This window comes from Mizuhopecten yessoensis, unplaced genomic scaffold (genome assembly GCF_002113885.1).
Source record: "Mizuhopecten yessoensis strain PY_sf001 unplaced genomic scaffold, ASM211388v2 scaffold6163, whole genome shotgun sequence".
In the NCBI taxonomy this organism is placed as follows: Eukaryota; Metazoa; Mollusca; class Bivalvia; order Pectinida; family Pectinidae; genus Mizuhopecten; species Mizuhopecten yessoensis.
Window position 1 is genome coordinate 587864 of NW_018406412.1, and position 22665 is coordinate 610528.

General features: G+C 36.0%; 1 protein-coding gene across 3 annotated transcripts in view; it reads right to left on the reverse strand.

Annotated features, from left to right (window-relative positions):
- Nucleotides 1–592: 592 nt before the first annotated feature.
- Nucleotides 593–22665, reverse strand: part of LOC110451654 — a 44193-nt gene continuing 22120 nt past the window's right edge. For all 3 annotated transcript variants that reach the window (XM_021499783.1, XM_021499782.1, XM_021499781.1), the window contains 2 exons: nt 9698–9841; nt 593–4424 (listed from right to left, as the gene is read on the reverse strand). In XM_021499783.1, the coding sequence (XP_021355458.1) occupies nt 4225–4424; nt 9698–9841 (344 nt within the window). In that variant the 3' untranslated portion in view covers nt 593–4224. The remainder of the gene's footprint in view (nt 4425–9697; nt 9842–22665) is intronic.

Below are 22665 nucleotides of genomic sequence, written 5' to 3' on the forward strand. Positions count from 1 at the left end.
TATATATATTTATTCTAAGCTACAGTCGTACCGGGAAGAATTTGCAACGCATTGCTTCTATTTTGGCAGCATTACGGACGGGGAGCCTTAAGAAGAGGTACGTCATCAAACATGCACACGTTTCAAAGATAAAGATAACAACACAAGGTAATATACATATATATTGTTTTAATTATACTGTGATATATACAGCCGCATATATATATATGTATATATATAATAATAATAATAATATAAAACAATCATATATTCATAAATCTAACTTCTACGTACAACTTTATATAGTAACAATAATACTGTCATGGTGAAGGGTACATCATACGTCATTTCCTGCATTGTTTCAAAATTTGTTTTTAAATCTCTTTCTTAATGATTAGAAGCGGGTCACATTTGACAAATATTTATATATTTCTGAAACAAATTCTTAAAATTTTAGCGAAAGCTGTCATCCTTAGTCTTGTTGCCAATTGTAAGAAACGATGGTCTTTGTTTAACAATCTTCATCATATTGAAACACATCGTTCATGACATATCAATCTTAAACAGAACAACCGTACTTCATCCGTTCAAGGGGATATAACTCTAGCCGACACTTTCCGAATTGCAGTATATGTTTAATATTTCAACTCACATAAAAAAAATCCGAAGACCCTGCCTCTCAAATTCATACCCAAGCTAAGAATAAATCGTATATAATTGATCGTAAACAAAACCTAGTACTAATTTCAAAAATGTTAGTTAAATTTATACATTCCCCGTGGCAACGTACAGGCTTACAGCTACAGGCAGTAAGTCTGATATATAACATAGCTTTCTTAACTTAACAATTTATCGAATTCGTGATACGTATGAATTTATGATACCAAAATTCTGTGTAAATATAAAAATAATACTGTTAACATCCAACTCCCAGTTTAACACTCTTACTGGAGGGTCCTCGATACCCCAGGGGTTACGTTAACTTTCGCTCTCTGCACCCATGGAATATGTCATATCCTAGGGGTTCAGGGAGCATCAGTGAGCATAACCCCTGGAGTATCGAAGATGAGACTTGAGCAAACCCATTGGTTTTCATTAAACACTGTACAGAAATACATTGAAGAGTAACTCCTAACGAAAATTGAAAACATCAGAAGGTGAAAATTGTTTTTCATCATTGCATAATTTTCTGTAGCTCCATGACTAGGTACATTAGTTTATGTAACTTCTTTTTTTAACCTAAAAACATTTTATAACTACCCATATCAAGTTGTCGTTGAGTAGTTCCATCTTTACACACACTACTTCAATCCTTTGCGTAGGAAATCTGTAAACACAGAAATTTTCGCGGTGGGAAATAAATGCTCGCATTTTTTCGCATTGAGTAAATCAATCGAAAATATCAACATGCGAATATTCATTTATATACTTTATAGATGAAAGATATATAAGAATATAAAGATTTCAAAATCATTACCAATGCGAACATTTCCACAACGCGATCATTATCACAACGCGATCATTTCCACAACGCGATCATTTCCGCGATCATTTCCACAACGCGATCATTTCCGCGATCATTTCCACAACGCGATCATTTCCACAACAGACATTTACCACAATCAGATTACAATATAAGAATTATTTTACAATATTTCAACCCTAAAGTTGTTCTAGTAGACTAAATAATATTTGTTGGTGTTTTATACAGTGTATATATAGTGTATCGTGAACGGAAGACACTAGCACGAATAATCAAAGTGTTAACGCCTTCCATTAAATTACAAATTAGCTCAATATAAAGCAGATTGTTAAAAGATAGTTTAAAAAAATAGAAGTACTTTAAAAAGTCATGGTTTGATAAAAAAAAAAAAAAATGTATAATGAAACACGTTGAATATAAAAAAAAATCAGATGAAATGAAATAGATGAGTAAATAAAGAATAATTGATGAAAGGGGGACACTATTGTATTTCCTCCTTTAAATAATTTAATGAAAAAGTTTAAAAAGGCAAAAGTTAAACATACAAGGCACGTTTCAGAAAATACCAGGATTTTGTAATGAGCTACATGTAAATGTTTAAAACAAAATTCTCGTGTTCGATTTCCCGAACTTTTATGATAATAGTTGTTCTCTGTTCTGTATTTCTCGCCACTGCTGTGCCTTTACTTATCGAACATGAGCTAATATGAGTTGTTTGTTTTCAACCGCAAAAATGTGATAAAAACAAATACAACAATAGGGAAACTATCGTTTACCATCTCTGAAACCCTCAACAAAATCTCTCTTCAAAACAAACTTTGTCGCATTTTCGGGTATACACAAAGGAGAAAAATAATCATTTTTTATTATGACTGTGAGTCTACATGATAACTGTACACGTTAAGCATAAAATGTAAATCCTGTGACCACTTAATCTGGTATCAAACAGGTCCTAGAGAACACAAATAAATCGCATGATCTGGCAACGCTTGTAACCCATTGAGATAGGATTTTGAAGAGTAATTGTTCGGTTTGTTTAAGGTTTACGTCCTAATAACGGCTAGGGTTATTCAAGGACGTGCTAGGTTTTGTTGTTTGGGGACACCGGAGTACCCAGAGAAAAACCACCGACCTGCCGAAGGTACCTGAAGATTTCCCGACGTAGACCTTGACCGTGCAACAAGTAGGTCTGACTGTAACATGCATTGATTACTCAGCCATCGCGGCCCCGGAGCGTCATAGAACTCAAATAAGATTATTTACTGTTAATATGCTATTGACGTCATTTCTAATGCATACCAACAATGGGTAATACAATAATGTTTCAAAATAAGAAACATCAGCTGAGACTCATCCTTAATTGCATGCGCAACCTGTTCTTTCTATATCAATCAATATATCCACTAACAAGTTAACGAAAGCAACCTATTGTTTCCCGCTAACAAACGTATGACACTTGACACTTACCTATTGAGTTTTCAATAGCATGCTTTATGACATAGTGTTTGAGGCGGATTTGCCTTTGTGGTCATTGCCAAATAATGAAAATATAAAATAAAAAAAATATATGAGTTATTTCGAAATGAAAATGAAAAGAGTAGCTGTAATTATACAAAATGATCATGTCAAGATAGTACATTTTACAATAAGGAAATACTTTTGAAAAGTTAATACATGATGAAGCCAGCAATCTTGATTATCATTGCATGTTATACTTAAATTACATAATTTCACAACTAAGTTATTTTCTCAAATCATATATAATTTATGTTTTATATCATATCTAAGTTCATGTTTCGTTCATGTCTAATTTCCTATCTTAGTTTATGTCAAGTTTATGTCTAATTTCCTATCTTAGTTTATGTCAAATTCATGTCTAATTTCCTATCTTAGTTTATGTCAAGTTCATGTCTAATTGTCTACCTTAGTTCATGTCAAGTTCATGTTTAATTTCCTATCTTAGTTTATGTCAAGTTCATGTCTAATTGTCTATCTTAGTTTATGTCAAGTTCATATCTATTTTTCTATCTTAGTATATGTCAAGTTCATGTCTAATTCTTTTATTTTAGTATATGTCAAGTAAATATATATTTGTCTATCTTAGAATATGTCAAAATCATGTTTAGTTTTAAAACTTAGTTGATATCAAATTCAAGTCTAATTTACATTTTTGTATGTCTAATATGACATATTAGGTAAATCGTTCAAGTCTAATTTGTCTCCTATTTCATTCGTGTTTAGTTTATGTCATAACTATATAAAAGTTCATGTCTTAATTAATGTCTAATGAACCTTGCGTTCTTCCTCAAAATGTACGGATGAATTGTTACGTAAACATCAGCATAAAACGAACACTGTCATGCTTATGAAAACATTTTGTTCCATTATAGCATTTTCACATTCAGTGTCCAAGGTTTGTTTTCAAATCTTCATATTTGCGTTCAATAATCTGTTGAAAATGTCATATAAACTTAAAAAGGCGCGTAGAATCTTTCTGTCGACCTTATATTGGGAACCGCCTCCATTTTCCGTGAACGGGAGTATTATGGAAATTCCAAGTGTTCCTGATTGTGCACGACGGTATGGTTTGTGAAAATATTATGCTACCTGATCGGCATTTCTGTTTACGGAAAATACCGTTCCTTGGCATTTGGCATTTCTGTTTACTGACAATGCCGTTCCTTGGCATTTCTGTTTACGGAAAATGCCGAGGGTTCCCGATTTTGTTCGACGTTATGGTATGTGATTACATGTTATGCTATTTAATTCTGCGTGCTGAGTCCGGCACATCCGTATACAATGGAGGTGATTAGGGCCATACCGGAAGCTCCTGCTGCTAACCAGAATGACCAGGCATATTTGTATTCTTGGCCTAACGCAAGATCCTCTGACGTCACTACAGCATTGAAATCCTGGCTCGCTTTGATCCCAAATAGCGCCACTGCCACTCCGATGCACAGGACTGTAAAAAATGAACCGATTATATAAATCACTTTTATTTAGTTACTTTGACATAAGATATCGGTGTAATACATGTATATCGATACAAAAGTCTTATCATACAAAATTTGATTTATTATTGTACGTTAAACGCTGTCATTAGTTTGTGTTAACAGTCTTTACAGTGATTGACCGAAAAAAAATATGAAAATATGTTGATGATGTCATATACAAAGTACCTCTATTTTCTTCCTAAAAAGTTGTCACCTTTCATACATAGACCAATTTATTATGTAGTTTAATACTTTAATATATTAAAGTTTAAATAAGAAATATTTTAGCATTTCACTCAGCTACTTAGGTCACGGCAAACTAAAAATATATCACAACTAAATCACATAAAATATTACAGATATAGGTCACGGTAACCTTAAAATATGTCGCAACTATGTCACATAAAATGTGATAAATGTAGGTCAGGCTATCCTCGAAATGTGTCACAACAATATCACTTGAAATTCGACAAAAATTAAATCATAATAACCTTATAATATATCTCAATTTTGTTACTTGTAATATTACAAATATAGGTCACGGTTTCCTTATAATATGTCATAACACTATCACATGAAATGTTACAAATATACATTGTAGGTCACGATAACATTAAAAGAGATCGTCGGATGAGGTGTCGAGGTGACATTTCTTTCGCAACCACTGAAATGTCACAACTTTCAACGTGTACTGGAGATATAATTTATCTGTTGGGAAATCCGATTCAATTTGTTCCGGATGCTGTACGTAGTACTTAGAAGATGACACAACCTAGCAAATTTTAAACACATCATACGACTAACTTAGTACAGAGAAACATCACCGAAAACTGTCATCTGTCAATCATTCTGAGAAAGAGGGAATGGAGTGAAAAAGACCCAAAGGGCCTTTATCTGACTCACAGAACGGGCAGTCCGATGTCTTCGTATTTGTATCAATAATAGGTATTGATAATAGATACCGTTTGTGTTAAGAATGCACAACAGTAACACATTCAACAGGAAAAGTAGTTGTTTACCTTCAGCATAAACTATATGCATTTATGCAGGAATTTGTTTTTAATTTGTTGAACAAGTATAGTTGATATATTTGTATATGTACACCGACAGTTTTCGCCGCAGTTTCACTTTCGCCGTCCATAGAGAGGGAAAATTTATCATGATAGTGAATACAGTACACAGCATACATTACACAGTAATAACAGGCGAAGGGAGAAAGGCATCCTCGATTATCCAGGGGTTACGCTCACTTTCGCTCTCTGCACGAACGCGAGCGTAACTCCTGGAGTATCGAGGATGGTAAAAGGGATGAGTACCATATTTAGCTATTGTACAGCACCTCAATGATAAGTCTTTTGTGGAATCCATCCTTTAGGCGAATATATTTTCTACCGCTAAATGACGCCCTTTCACTGAGTAAATATTTCCTGGTAAAGAGTATGTACGAAATGTCCATGTCGAAATACTAATATAGTTAGCCATGAATATTTATCATGAATTATCTCGATCATTCAGTCACTTCTTCTCTGACTATCAATTCTTTTAAAAAGAAAATTAATAAAATTCAAACACCTCCAAGGGACATTTCGGAAGACTTTTATCACCTGTAATCCAAGGAAACTAAATATATTATTGTGTCAATTACGTAATAATGCTAGCAATTTAAATTTTGATTAATTCAATGATCACATGATAGTTGATCCATCTTGTTCTTGTGGCGCATCTTGTGAAAATGCTGAACATTATTTCTTCTTCTGTCCACTTTATACTAACTACAGACATTACTAATCATTTTGGATATTCATCTGTTGATCTACTTACATCTAGTAATGCTTATCTTTCTACTGATGATAATTTATTTATTCTCTCAAAAGTTCATCAATACATTTCTGCTACTAACAGATTTAATTAAAATTAGGACTGTTTTCTTTGCCTCTTATACTTATATTTATTTATATGTATATATATATATATATATTTAATTTTATTTAATTTTTATAATTATATAATTAATAGGCTTTTGAGTAAGGGCTTGTGTGTGTGTGTGTGTGTGTATGTGTGTGTGTGTGTGTGTGTGTGTGTGAATACTTATTTATTATGTGTGTATGTGAGTGTGTATGTGTGTTATGGAATGGTTGTAAGTGTATATGAGTGTGTCTTGTTGATATATGGACTAAATCTATGCTTCTTGTCAATCAATACCGGATAGGAGAAGACTTGTATAGGCTAAGCCTGTTGTCTCATCCAATTTTGCAACTATTTTGTCCAATAAATTTTGTTGAAATCGAATATTTATCAGTCAGAACAATCAAGAAACATCCTCGAAATTCAGGGGTTACGCTCACTTCTCGTTCCCAGCGGCCCTAGAATATGTCACGACAAAATCACACGTATACGGGTTTTAATTGGTTGCAAGTAAAAAAAACAACGTATACCTGTCATTTGAAGATTACAGAGGAGCAACACCTGACCACAAAGCCAGTCAATTTTAATGTACATCAAAGGATCAAACTTCTAAAAGTCTACTTGCATTCTCAACATGTTGGCGCGTACATGAACATAACCTTAAATTACGCCATAACCTATCCCTTAACATCCTTGATATCCAGGGGTAACGCTCACTTCGCTTTCTGCACCCCTGGAATATGTCATAGCAAAATCGAAGACATGTGACTAGCTATCTGATTAGTCTCGGGTAAAAACAAACTGATCAATCGCTAAGGCTGATACCTGTCCTTTTAAGCGATCAGAGACACCAGAGTTTTAAAGTCAGACAATGTATTGTAACACTGTCACACGATTCTTTTGATGTACATCAAAGGATCAAACTTGTCTTCTCCTCTCATCCACAAGGCGGTGCACATGGAGTCTTCAATTTTGCTATGAAATACTCCAGGGGTGCAGAGAGCGAAAGTGAGCGTGGCCCCTTGAATATGGCGGATGATCCGCGAGGTGCAGCGAAAGTCAGTGATGCGTAACCCCCGGAATGTAGACGATAGACCAGATCGTGTTCTATGCTTTTCTTGGAAAATGAAATGGTTTCAACAAGATTTTCCCAGTAAGGACCGCGTTGGTTAATCCAAGTATATACATCCCACACTTACATTTTAAGTGTGTGTATGTAAAAGCATTTGATCATTTCCTGACATATAACTAGTAAGTGTACATGGAAATGGTTAACAAACTGTCACGATACATTCAACTTTTAACATGTTTGCCTAACAAAACGAAAGCGGATGTTTAAGTACAATGTAATCATGGGGAAAACACATAGTTGTTTTATTTATGTAAACAATAATCAGGCAAATTCAAATAAATTGTTTCCACCCAAACAAATTACTTGAAAAGGATAGAATCGTATCTATTTCATTTGTTTCAAATTATAGTCTCACCGTTTTTCTTCTATATATACAGGGCATGAGAAACTATTTTTTTTGCTAGGTTATTTCTAATTCTTTTAAATTTGGCCATTTTGAGGGGAATTAGAACTGCTGAAAATATTCCTTATACATTGTTATGTTGCAAAAAAAAACACCATATCTAATATCATATATCCGGGTCAAATTGGAATTCTTTTTCGTATGAGACAACAAAGAGCGCTGAGACTCTCCACCTTAACACTAACGACAAAAATAAAATCCTTGAGTGTTATCCGGAATCGGGAAAAAAAAGTTATTTTGAGCTAGAATCGATGTCCCTGTGTATCGTTTATTGTGTTAACGAAAACGGAATAGTAAATAATGACAGTAATTTTACAAGGACAGTAATATTACTTGTACTGTCAGAACTGTAATTATTTAGCAGTCCTTGTATTACAGCGACTATATAGTCAGCTTGTAGCTAATCCTGGCTGCAAAGATTTTTTCTCAAACCCATACAACCTGCAGCTCTATAACATAGAACTACAGCGACATGTCATCAGTCGTTTATGGTACGTTCTTTTCCCATTGGATTTTATGTTATTCAAGTTCTTAAAAGAAATTTTCCTGACATAGTTGTCAGTTAATAATTGACGAAATTTTCCACTGTGTTAGAAAATTATACAGCGTTTCTATTGGTAATGTTAACATAATTAACCTTTTCCTAGAATTCTTATCATGATTGGCCACACCAATCATTTTACGTTTTTTTTAAATTGTGTCTATGTGAATGACGTCAACGTATAACAATCATGCTTGGAATAACTGAGCCATGGATGATAAGACAAATATTTCCAGAAGAAACCTTGGATATTTTCTAAAAGAAAGTAAAGTTTTATCAAAACTGAATGTCAAACGAAGGCAGGAAATATAAAAAAAAAAGATACGTAGAATCCAAAAGGAAAATGACGCAACGTGAAAGCCTTATGGCACGTCACTGTATAGTGTACAGTATACATACATGCTATACAGTAAAAATAATAAGTAATACATCGCATTACGGTATTGAAAATATTTAACCAATTGTCAGCAGTAATTGTTTACAAATTCTTGACGGTTTAGATTGTTACGGAAGAGTTAATATTATGAAACGTGTGAGTAAGGGCGATAGGTGTGTGCGACCACACCTCTGCAGTTACAAAGCATCAATGCTAAACCATCTTGACCTTTGTTGTGCATGCGTTGTAGTATTGGAGTGTTTATTTGACAACAGGGAAGTGATGTGGCACCCTTCCCTCTACCATGCACAGACCACACCACTTGGCTCTCAGATAGGCTCAAATATCGTCTTAGGAGACTGCTTAAAATTCATGACCATCGTATGGCTGACAATTTATTTGTCTGTGCCATTGACATTACCATTTTTACCCCTATATAACTTTTGTAGACTCAACCATGCATTGATCTGGACGAGTCCATTAAGGTCTACAGTGGTGAAAGGGTTAAACATTATTAACTTCTGACAATTTGACCTGTTCTTCTGGCTGACAACAAATATCACATTTCTTGTATGGCAATGGCAAGCCATCATAACATTTAGGAGATAGCTTGTAAATTAAAAGAGATATCTCTATTAGTTTAGGAAATATAAATTAAAATTATTCTTTTTCAAGATATTATCAACATGGTCTTTTCCAGTTTATTACCAACATATTTCTTTTAAATAAACTATCAGCATATCATATTACTGTATACCATCTTAATATCATCAACTTTCAATCTTACAACAGGTGAGTATTAAATAATATCACAGTATACTAACAGTTTATATACATTTTCATTCGAGTCATTTACAAGACATCTTAATATTTCTGCATACTTACAACACAGGAGGAGTAGCCCTGCCACAACGCCTGCATAGTTACAGCCATGACATTGACAACACAGCGCAAGCGTGGCCACGATGAGCGCCAGGAGAGCCAAGCCCAGTCCCACTGACATCAGACCCTGTGTGGCCTTGAACCATTCTAAAAATGAAACAGAAAAAGCAAGGTCACTTACAGATATACATTTTGATGGTCTTGAACTACCGTGCGACATAGGCGAAGAAGTCAAGAACTTACGTAACTTCCTGATGGCGATGAATTTAGCTAAAAGTGATAAAGGAAGGTCAATGTCAGATATTGAGCTTGTTTGAGCTTTAATATATTTTCAACCGATAGCGAAACCAATGTCAAATAACAGAAGCAAAGTCATGTTTAAAGAGAATGTGTAGAAAAAAAAAGATCGAAGTGAGAAACCAATATTGGGAGGTCCTGAACTACCCGGTAATAGGGAAACCTTCATAAATGACGGATGCCTATTATTGCGACGCTAAAATACTCGTGAACAGTCGAGCAAAAATACCAACGACCGCAGAGAGCATTATTTCCGTATCCGGTTGCAGTAAAGCAAGGTGGAGGACGTTATATTTTGGGTCGACCGTAATTTTTTTTCTCTTACAGCGACACCAATGTCAAAAATGTAGCGGCGACATTTGCTGAAGGGGTTCACGAAGTATTGTGGATTTGTATGGCGAAGTCATGTGTAAATCTTAGACCTGCAATGTCTAGCATTGACCTTGACCAATGACCATGTCGTGAGGTCAAAGAACCGACAAGGGTGGTTTTAGGGAGTGGGAGGGTAGAAAGGGGTATGTAAGGGGCAAATTGTCTGGTCGCTTGTTATTCACTCGGCTAAGGGGAGCTTTCTTCAGCTGAAGCGGTATACCTCTGGGTTAGTTAGCTGTAGTTCTCCGCCCGATTCCTAGCAGAGGCACTCGTTGAAACAAATGACAACTGTTACATTATTATACTGATATGTCAAGATTAATAATGGCATCAGTACATTAAAATCCCGAAGAAGAGTTCCAAATTATCGCTGTATTTTCGACTTGGAGTATGCTCCTTTATATGAAATAATATTATAGAAGATGAAGCAACGAATGTTTTATTTCTGGCCTAGAGTTACTTCCCTTGAAAAGTTATTCTTATTTCGTTTTGATGCTTTGCATGTATTATTCCTTGATAACAACACTGGTAAAGTGTATGATTGACATTTTATAGATACAGGGTTCGGTCCCTTTATCTTTATTTATTTATTTATTTATCTTTTATTCATTTCAAATACCGTAAAACGCATCTCGAGAAGAGATTAATATATGTAGAAAAAGACTTAAACAAATATTTCATCATAATAAGAATAGTAGTAATATCATTTAACTTGATTATACTCTTTATCTTAAAACTGGGCAAACACATGTACGATGTGTATAGAGAAACTTGTTTCTATAATCCTTGTAACCTAGATAACAAATGCGACGAATCTGATAAGATATAACGTAAACTGTACACCAAGATATAATCAACGTACTAGGTCCTTCACAAAATGGGAGTTTCGTGAGATTCGTATCGTTTAATTTTGGCACTGGGTCAGACATTTTTACTTCGTCCATAATCCCGTATTATAAGTCTATGCCTGGTGAATGTAAGAGAGCCTTGTGGATTAGTCACACTTTCGTATTGTAACAGAGAGAGGTTGGACTCGCGCCAAAACCCGATTGTACGTAGGAGGAAGTGAAGGGGGAGGTAAAACCAATATGGGTTCACAAAGATAGCATTATAAGTCAAGTCCGAAATATCTGGAGTTAAATGTAGGTGTGTCTTGTACTTATATATGAATAAAATATGTAATTCGCCAAAAGGAATAAGCAAGAGTCGGTATGTGTTAATAGTGTTAGATTACAGCTTGATTTCAAAATGTATAGCTCAAAGGTAAGGGAGATACCGATATGTTAAACTGCATTATTACTATTGCTGCTCTCGTGAAATGTTTTTTCATGTCCTTTCCAAGAAATATATTTCAAAGAAATTACATGTTTCGATGTATTTTATAAAATTAACGTTATTTGAACGCTAATTGTTTATAAATTGATATTAAAAAAAAACAAAAAAACAAAAACGCATGGGTTTGCATAAAAAACAAGAGGCCCATGGGCCTTAACGGTCACCTGAGTCTACAGTATTTATTTTTGTTGTTGAAATATGTACCAATTTGAGTAAAAAATAGTATAATGTTAACTTAACTTTGTCAGGACCATGAGCTGATCATTCCTAGACCAATTTTAAGTGAGATCGGCCTATTAGAACTTAGTAGCAAAATAGCGGCCATGGCAGCCAAATTGTATTTCTGATTGACCCGAAAAATAACAACACTTTGTCAGGACCATGATTCGATCATTCCTACAAAGTTTCAGTTCAATCGGCCAAGTAGATCTTTACTTTAAGTTTGAAATAGTTTACCAAAATGGCAGCTGTGGTGGCCATATTGGATTTCTGATCGACCTGAAAAATAACAACACTTTGTCAGGACCATGAGTCAATCATTCCTACAAAGTTTCAGTTCAATCGGCCTAGCAGAACTTGACTTTAAGTTTGAAATATGTTTTCAAAATGGTGGCCGTGGCGGCCATATTGGATTTATGATTGACCTGAAAAATAACAACACTTTGTCAGGACCATGAGTCGATCATTCCTACAAACTTTAAGTTCAATCGGTCCAGCAGAACTTGACTTTAAGTTTGAAATAGGTTTTCAAAATGGCGGCCGTGGTGGCCATATTGGATTTCTGATCGACCCAAAAAATAACAACACTTTGTCAGGACCATGAGGCGATCATTCCTACCAACTTTCAGTTCAATCGGTCCAGCAGAACTTGACTTTAAGTTTGAAATAGGTTTTCAAAATGGTGGCTGTGGCGGCCATATTGGATTTCTGATCGACCCGAAAAATAACAACACTTTGTCAGGACCATGAGACGATCATTCCTACCAACTTTCAGTTCAATCGGTCCAGCAGAACTTGACTTTAAGTTTGAAATAGGTTTTCAAAATGGCGGCCGTGGCGGCCATATTGGATTTCTGATCGACCCGAAAAATAACAACACTTTGTCAGGACCATGAGGCGATCATTCCTACCAACTTTCAGTTCAATCGGTCCAGCAGAACTTGACTTTAAGTTTGAAATAGGTTTTCAAAATGGCGGCCGTGGCGGCCATATTGGATTTCTGATCGACCCAAAAAATAACAACACTTTGTCAGGACCATGAGGCGATCATTCCTACCAACTTTCAGTTCAATCGGCCCAGCAGAACTTGACTTTAAGTTGGAAATGTAAAATGTTAACGGACGACGGACGACGACGGACAAAAACGGATAGCAATAGGTCACTTGAGCTAAAGCTCAGGTGACCTAAAAACCTTCATCTTAGTAAGGTTGCCATGTAGGAATTTTAAATGCAGGATATCAAAATAAGTGTCCCATTTTCCGGCAGAAAAGCTTATATGAAAGTTGACAGGGGAAGCTACTCTGAGCCAGAACGAGGGGTCCAAAGGGCCTGCATTGCTCACCTGTTATTGATATCACATTTGTAACCATATAGAGGACTAAGATAAAGATACAGACACAGTACCATTGCCTTGACTAAAAGTCATTCAATAGAACCTGCTAAAAGAGTTTGACTCCTGTGACAACAAGTCAACAAGTCAAAAACAAGAGGCCCCTGAAGGCCTGTATCGCTCACCTGAATATATGTTTAAAATAATTGGTATGAAGTAAAGATATAGCACTCCATGGTAGGTGCTGTATTTCAGAAAGGTCCATACTTGTACTCCGTACTTGAGATATAGCAAGAACAAACTTCAAACAGAGCCCCACCAATTATACAAAATTGAGTCCCCTTGACCCAAGGATGCTCCGGACTAAATTAGGATACAATCCCTTAATCCCTATGGTAGAAGAAAGGTTTCAAAAGATTTACCTCTATTTCCCCTATTGGGCCCCGCCTCTCTGCCTCTAGGGGGGTCAGACACACTGTTTATACAAAATGGGTCCCCCCTTCACCCAAGGGTGCTTCATACCAAATTTTGACAAAATCCTGCCATTGAAGAATTTGCTATGTTTCCCCTATTGGGTCCCTCCCTTATGCCCCCAGGGGGGCCACACTCACTGTTTATACGAAATTAGGTCTCTTTTGCCCAAGGATATATGCTCCAGACTAAATTAGGATAATATCCCTTAATCCCTATGGTAGAAGAAGGACTATAAAGGTTTTACCTCTATTTCCCTATTGGGCCCCGCCTCTCAGGTCCCAGGGGGGCCACACCCACCGTTTATACAAAATTGGTTCCCCTTTACCCAAGGATGCTCCACCCACACCAAATATGGACCAAATCCTTTCATTCCTACAGTAGAAGAAGGATTTTGAAGAAAATTTGCTATGTTACCCCTATTGGGCCCCACCCTTCAGGCCCCTGGGGGCCAGACTCACGGTTTATACAAAATTGGTTCCCCTTTACCCAAGGACGCTTCAGACCAAATATGGAACAAATCCTTTCATTCCTACAGAAGAAGAAGGATTTTAAATAATTTGCTATATTTCCCCTATTGGGCCCCGCCCCTCAGCCCTCAGGGGACCACATCCACCGTTTATACAAAATTGGTTTCTCTTTATCCAAGGATGCTCCACACCAAATATGGACCAAATCTTTTCATTCCTACAGATGAGGAAGGATTTTAAAGAATATTTTGCTATATTTCCCCTATTGGACCACGCCCCTCAGCCCCCAGGGGGGCCAACCCACCATTTATATAGAATTTGTTCCCCTTCTTCCAAGGATGCTTCTGACCAAATTTGGTCAAAATCTGCTCAGTCGTTCATGACTAGTAGCGTATTAAAGGAAAAGTTAACGGACGGACGGACGGACGACGGACGACGGACGATGGACGCTGCGGTATGGCATAAACTCACCATGGTCCTTCGGACCAGGTGAGCTAAAAAGGACATTAAGTTGAACAAACTTAATAGCAAGAAGTTACCAGCTAAAAATGATGATTCTAGGCCTTTCGGTTCTTTAGAACAAGCTGTTTGAAGTGTTTGGCATATTTGACCTATGTGACCTCGAAAGTAAGTCAAGGTCTTTTTCATTCTCAAACTGTGTTGGCTCTATACCAAGAAGACACTAGCCAACTATTTTGATTCTATACATTTTATTTCTTCAGAAGAATTAATTTGTACCATTTAACATATTTGACCCCTGTGACCTTGAAAGTAAGTCACTGTCATTTTCATTTTTAAACTTTGTCGGGCTCCGTCCCAAGAAGCTACCAGTCAAATATAAAGATTATATGCCTTTCAGTTCTTCAGAAGAAGTCGTTTGAAGTGTATGACTTTCCCCTCCATCATAACCATCAGTTCAGGCAATTTCAATCAAAAATTGAATATGATATTTTATATTTCAATATTGGGAGTTTTCAAATCAAAAGATTGATTTGGATAACACATTACTGCAATTTCAACAATACTATTCTGTTAAAATATTTCATAATTGTGTCTAAACCTCCAAAGATCTAGCAGAAAAAGATGCAATATAGAGCCATTTCAAATACATTGCAATATGTATTGATAAACAGAAATTGCAAAAAAATGGTGATTGCGATATCGTTGCCAACCTAAAACGAAATGCTACATTTTTCCAATTGAAACGTATTCTATTGGCCAATCTTTTTTAGATTCAAATTTCATTTTTAACATGTACATGTATAACTTTTCACATTTTACTTTTCATATTTAGGTCTTTTCACATATCACTTTTCAATTTCATAATTGTTCATTTCATGCATTTCCTATTTACATATGTTCACCTATAAAATTCCAATATTATACTTTTAATACCAGTTTAACATTTGATTTTTATATTTATAATTTTTAACGTCATGTTTTTTATATTCATAAATTTTCACTTTTACAGTTTTTTACCTTTATAACTTTTTTTACTTTATGTTTTTCTATTTACAAATTTTCATATTTCTTTTTCCTGTTTATCACCTTTACATGTTTTATTTTCACATTTTATAACTTTTCACATTTCTTTTTTAACAGTTAGAACTTTTCACAATATACTTTGCTATATATAATTTTCACATTTCTTTTTTCCTGTTTATCACTTTTACATATTTTATTTTCACATTTTATAACTTTTCACATTTCACTTTTCACATTTTGAACTTTTCACAATTTACTTTGCTATATTTAATTTTCACAATCCTTTTTCCTGTTTCTCACTTTTTCACTTTTAATTTTCACATTTTATAATTTTTCACATTTCATTTCTCAATTTACAACTTATCACGTTATGTTCTTCATGCCTACACTTTTTCACATTTTACTAATTTCCCTTATTCCACCTCTTTTATATTACACTCAAAGATAAGGGTGGTCTTCTTGTTGTCAACCCTCCAGTCTATCTACGATATCGTTATTAACTACCGTACAGAAATAATCCGTCCGTATCAAAAAATACTACGATAAAGAAGATCGCTAATTTGATCCCGTGTTTACAACGTGCCCTCCCCATGCTTTCAAAGATAAGTTCCGAGAAATCATTCTTTCTTATATTACCTCGCCGTGAGTTCAAAGCCTGACCATCACAAAGGGTGGTATTCCGTCTTATTTTGGTATCTTAAGGTGGTTCCACACATCGTCATCAGCGTCCATTTTCATAAAATCAACTCTACATAGTTGCATAACCATTATATGAAAGTTTCAACGAATTTTGCTGGTTAATTGCGAAAGTGGTGAGCCACCTTAAAGCATTTATCATACCTTACACATTGACAAAGAGACAAAATTTATCTGCACCCATTGACTAAATTAACTGAACTTTACTAAATTTGCATGTTTTTTACCTAAGCTTAGGTTAGCTTAATTTCGTTTCATTTAACTTAACGTACAATTTTTTCATCCTGTTTCAATCGGTGTTTAGAATGAAAAATACGAGTACGATTTATCGGGTAATTTAATAGAGCACATCAAAATCCGTCTTGATCGGTTGTAAGCTGTACCGGGATAATTTACTTTCTCTGCATGGATACTGGACGAATTGACTATTTTACAACAGATGACCCTAGATTAAAATTATTTTAACTGAGAAGCGGGTCTCACACTGTATGGTTACTACCACAAGCCATCCGAAAGCAAAACAGTAATCAAGTTATTCAAACCCGAGGGCTACAATACTGAAAAAGTCGAGGATCCATGAATTCTTGAGGACTGCTGCTCAGTATTAAATCGCGTGTGCTTGAACAATCATACCACAGCTCACAGCAGGGTTCAAACATGTTTTGTCGTATACCGTATATAAACCGTTGAAATAGACTGCTTCGCTGTCGTAAATTTTAATTCATATAATCACTGCGTATGAATTTTTGTGAAAAGTAATGAGTCCTAACGCTAAACAAAATAATCCCACGAACAAAAACGGCAAATTTTCTTTTTTCTGTGCCACTTGCGTCTTTACAAACAATACCTACATATTTAGAAGTGAACGTCTATCTTTAAATTTATTGAAGAGAGCAGACGAAATATAAACACAGCAAAGCACTTTCAACTAGTAGTTTCGCGCTAACCTGCGCGTGCCGCCAGTGATCTATGCCCAAGCAATTTCGTAAATGCGAATGTCTGGATCTTGTACCGAAAGATAGATCGTCGCATCATGTCGGTTATGAATAATCAATATTTGTTATTTATATGTAATTATATGTAATTGATCACGTTTTGTTAGCTGTGCCGTTTACGCAATGGAGGCGGGGGTGCTGTGGAGAGATATGGGGAGTATCGGAATATCAAAGCAGATTATTTGACAGTACACGTTTATTTTGATACAATAATTTCAAGGGCGTTGCCTAATAGGTAAGCTTCGTCCTTCCCTACCAAACCGCCGTCTCGCTCCCCGTATCCCAAGGCCCCAATTACTGGCCTCTCCTTTACACATATCCTCTCGTTTAATTCCATCTCCCCTCAGCTCGTCCCCTAAAGCGCCTTCAGCTCCTCTTATTTTTTTAACTCTCTTTCTTTCACTGTTTGTTCCCTATAACATAACTTTCATTTTCTTTTTCATCCATATTCTCTCACTTTCGCATGTCTCCTCCTGTCTCTTTCTCTTTCCTCATCCAAAATTTGTCCTTTAAGCTCATCTTCCCAAATCTTCATTGCCTACAAAACCCGAATTCTTCTCCCTACGACTCCCTTCCCCAAGTTTTTTCTCACTCCTCACCCAAATTATCTCCCTTTGGCTTAATGTCCCCTCTCAGAGTCTCGCTCTCTCTCTCTCTCTCTGTTCTCCCCCAGGTTCCCCTCTATTAGCCCACCCCTCTATAACCATAGAAACAATGTCATACAACAGCTGCAGTGGCTCCGAGCTAGAAATAGGCGGCCAATTTGTCGTCTGCTTTGATTTTGTTTGTTTGCGTTTTACGTCCTGTTAACAGCTATGGTCATTGAAGGACGTGCCAGGTATTGGTGGTGGAGAAAAGCCGGAGTTTCCGGAGAAAAACCACCGACCCACGGTCAGTACCTGGCAACTGTCCCACGTAGGCCTCGAACCCGCGACCCAGTGGTGGAGGGCTAGTGGTAGCAGAATGTCAGACGCCTAAACCACTTGTCGTTTGTATCGCTCCATCTTGTTTACAGCATGATGGAACATTGTTACGGTAACTGTGAGGGTCATGTAGAATTAAATCAAATTAATTTGTTTCCTCCAAATACCCTTATCCTGCCAAACTTTGTCGTTATGCAAACATTCCCTCCCTGTAGTGTCGAATTTTCTTCTAATTACAACGATATGTCAACATTCCTTCAAGTGTCAACATGATGTCAACATTCCTTTTAGTGTCAACAAAATGTCAACATTCCTTTAAGTGTCAACATTATGTCAATATTTCTTTTGGTGTCGGTAGTTGTTTAGCGTCAACATTCCTTCTAGAAATAACATTATTTTTGTTGTCAATATCGTTTTTATTGTCAACAAACCTTCTAGTGTCAACATTATGTCAACATTTCTTCTGGTGTCGGTCGTTTTTTAGTGCCAACATTCCTTCTATGTCAACATTTATTTTGGTGTCGATAGTCTTTTAGTACATTTCCTCTAGATATAACGTTATTTCTGTTGTCAATATCGTTTTCATTGTTAACATACCTTCTAGTGTCAAAATAATGTCAATATAATGTCAGCATTTCTTCTGGTTTCGGTAGTTTTTTAGTGTCAACATTCCTTCTAGAAATAACACTATTTCTGTTGTCAATATCGTTTTTATTGTCAACATACACATGTACCTACTAGCGTCAACATTATGTCAACATTCCTTCTAGTAATAACATTCTTCGTTTCTGATGTCAATATTATATTTGTTGTCAACATTCAGTCTAGTGTCAACAATCCTTTGATTGGGTTTGCATTTCTTCCCGACAAATGATTAGTTTAGTTCGCTAAGTTTATCACGCGACATTTCATAAATTTACCTCTTGAAAGTAAAAACACCGACTTCTATTTTGTTTTATGCTGTCACAATCTAGTTTTTTATGAAACGTTGTTGTTGGACGTTGGTACCCATTCAATTAAACTGCGTCTCAGATATATTTGTTCATAATTCGGTTATTTATGATAATAACGACAATGAACACTTTTACTTAACATACAGAAATATATACCTTGTTGTGTTATTTGTTTCAAATACTTGTATCATACTGTAAACAAACTTACTAGAAAATGTTAAAGAAAAAGTTTCATGGAAAACTGAAAATTAGGTCAAGGCGGTCGAGGGCCGCTAAGTGTCGTCTGCTTTTGAAGAAATTGAAACACTTTTGGTAAGTGTCATGTATAATGAGGTCGAAAATAAACAAGAGTTGTCAACTAAAATCTTAAACGTTGAACTGAACTTCAGTTAACCTGATTAAATACTAAGAACACACGGTCAATACCACGCTTTGAGGTACTTTATATGTAAATGAAAGAAGCGAAATGTATCATTACTGAGAGAAAAGTATTTGGTTTTTGCAAACCTTTTATAGTATAAAGTATTGCCTATTATGCTATATATATATATATATCCTATTGCTGTAAAAAATAAAAAGCAATAAAATATGTTTTAACTAAACTTCGCGGTCTATTGGGCTCCGCCCTCACCCTTTTTGGAGGCNGGGATGGGAGGGCACAACCTTTCTTCCTATTCATGTACCCAAAGGACACTTATTAATAATATCACTGAATTCCACTGGTAAATATTTGAAAATTATATTAAAATATATATAAAAAAGGAAACAATCACGAAACATGTTTCAAGGTGACCGCATAACCACCAGCTTGCATTTCGATTCAAGCCGAGGAGATAATAACACTTGTTTGGTTCCTATCAAGTTTCAACAGAATCGGACAAGCAGACGTTGAGGTGATGATTGAACAGTTTAGTTTATTTGTGAACTACGTCACATTAACAGCCTTAGTCATTTATAAACCAACCAGGCTTTGATTTTGGAGGAAAACCGGAGTACCCGGAGAAAATCAAACGACTTCCGGTTAGCACCTGGCGACTGCTCCGACTATCCGCGAACTAGTGATGGAACGCCAGAGACGGTACGAGTAGACGGTCAGAAGCCGTAGCCATTCGGCAACAGCGGCTCCCAAGATTGAAAAGAAATATGTTTCTAAAGATGGCCGCCATGTTGCCGATTTTAGACATATGACCATCCCGATAAGTAACAACGCTTGTTCTACATCATCTCAAAATTATTCCTGGCAAGCTTCCAATAATTCTTTCATGAAAACAAATGTCAAGGGTTTACGGAAAGCACAAGGAACACAACGAGGAAAGAATCATTATAGCTACAAGGTTATCCTGACCCTTTTAGTCAAATGACCTAAAGCCGATTTGAAAAAAAAAATACATAAAAAGTAAGATTTCGATTACCTTGTGGGGTTTTTTTCAATCCGAGAAAAACGTACATTTACATGGATCTGTATCTTTCTCTGTTAATAAAACCATGTATTGACCTCAACAAACGACTATAATTGTATATATTTCATTAACATAACCTCTGAAGCCGACATTACGTATAATGCTATAGATTAAACGAACCTCTGTGAATTAATAAGAACACATTAAGAATCCCTGCACCATAGCCAGGAACTGTAGCTATGCATTAAACTGTTCAGATTGGTGTACTATCGCTCTAACCCACTAAAACGCCAGGTTAACGGAAGTGCACGGGTACAGCAACTGAAGGGCGGTAACCAATCAGGAACCGTCGGTACTCTCCGTAGGCCCGACAGTTCCCGATTGGGGCGGTAACCGTATGTACGAAAAATTACAATGAAATTGCCAGTGATTTTTCCTGCAGTGGGACAGGGATCCTTAATTTCAGTATTTTTGTAGAGGAACATGACATCACTCGTCCTTCTGTCGGATGTCCCATAATAATTCAAGCGATAATTAATGGACGTTAATGATGTCCTGAAAAGGTTGTGTACTTTGCATTTAAACTATCGTGATAAATCAAATATTAATTTAAATGTGATTCAAGTAATCACATTTTATCAATTTCTGAAAATACATTAATATAACACAACATTACTCACTGCTCCGGAATATGAAAGGAAACGACTCATAAATGATACAAATAGAATCAATGATAAAACGAAAAGCGAAAAGATCACGATTACAATCTATTTCTACGTACTGCTCTAGCGATGAATGAACACAGAAAAGATTGCACTTCCGGTCCTTACCGGTCCCTCTCATTATGTGGCTTCGAACACTTGAACCTACACAAAACATTTCGTGTTCCCCAAAATCAATTAATCATTCATTACGCTATTTATTTCCACAGTATTCCTGACACACAGGGATCGGAGAATTTGATACCCGTCAGTTATGCTTGGACCTCAATTGACGTGTTCAGGGCAATAACAAATTTACCCGTTGTCAGTATAATGTGACAGGGTGGAATGCTGTGCTGGGTGCCTTCGGCGTGGTATTTCAGTGAGGTAGCACTCTAAGGTTGGCATCAGATCCCCGCTACCACAAAGATTGTCCGGATTAAACGAGTTTCATTGTGAACAGTCGATGTAGGTTATTGTTCGGATTAAACGAGTTTCATTGTGTACAGTCAATGTATATTATTGTCCGGATTAAACGAGTTTCATTGTGTACAGCCAATGTATATTATTGTCCGGATTAAACGAGTTTCATTGTGTACAGCCAATGTATATTATTGTCCGGATTAAACGAGTTTCATTGTGTACAACCAATGAAGTTTATTGTCCGGATTAAACGAGTTTTATTATGTACAGCCAATGTATATTATTGTCCGGATTAAACGAGTTTCATTGTGTACAGCCAATGTATATTATTGTCCGGATTAAACGAGTTTCATTGTGAACAGTCAGTGTATATTATTGTCCGGATTAAACGAGTTTCATTGTGAACAGTACATGTATATTATTGTCCGGATTAAACGAGTTTCATTGTGTACAGACAATGAAGTTTATTGTCCGGATTAAACGAGTTTTATTATGTACAGTGAATGTAGTTTATTGTCCGGGTCAAACGAGTTTCATTGTGTACAGTGAATGTAGTTAATTGTCCGGATTACATGAGTTTCATTGTATACAGTCAATGTAGTTTATTGTCCGGATTACACGAAATTCCGAATACTAAACTGCATAGGTTGTATTTAGACATTAAGATATATTGGTTAAACAGAGTGGAACGTAAATGTTACCGTATAACGAAGATTTCGTAATAGGAAAGTTCCTGAAAAAATCAGTGCGAAAAGTTGAGAATGCATGAGGTGTATGAGGTGTATCCCGGATCATTCTTACGAGTTTCCTAACCCTGGACGCGGCATTTCTCCCTAACTTGTATTCAATTTTCACATCTCACAGCAAAGTTCCAATCATTGATCCCCCCCCCTCCCCCCCA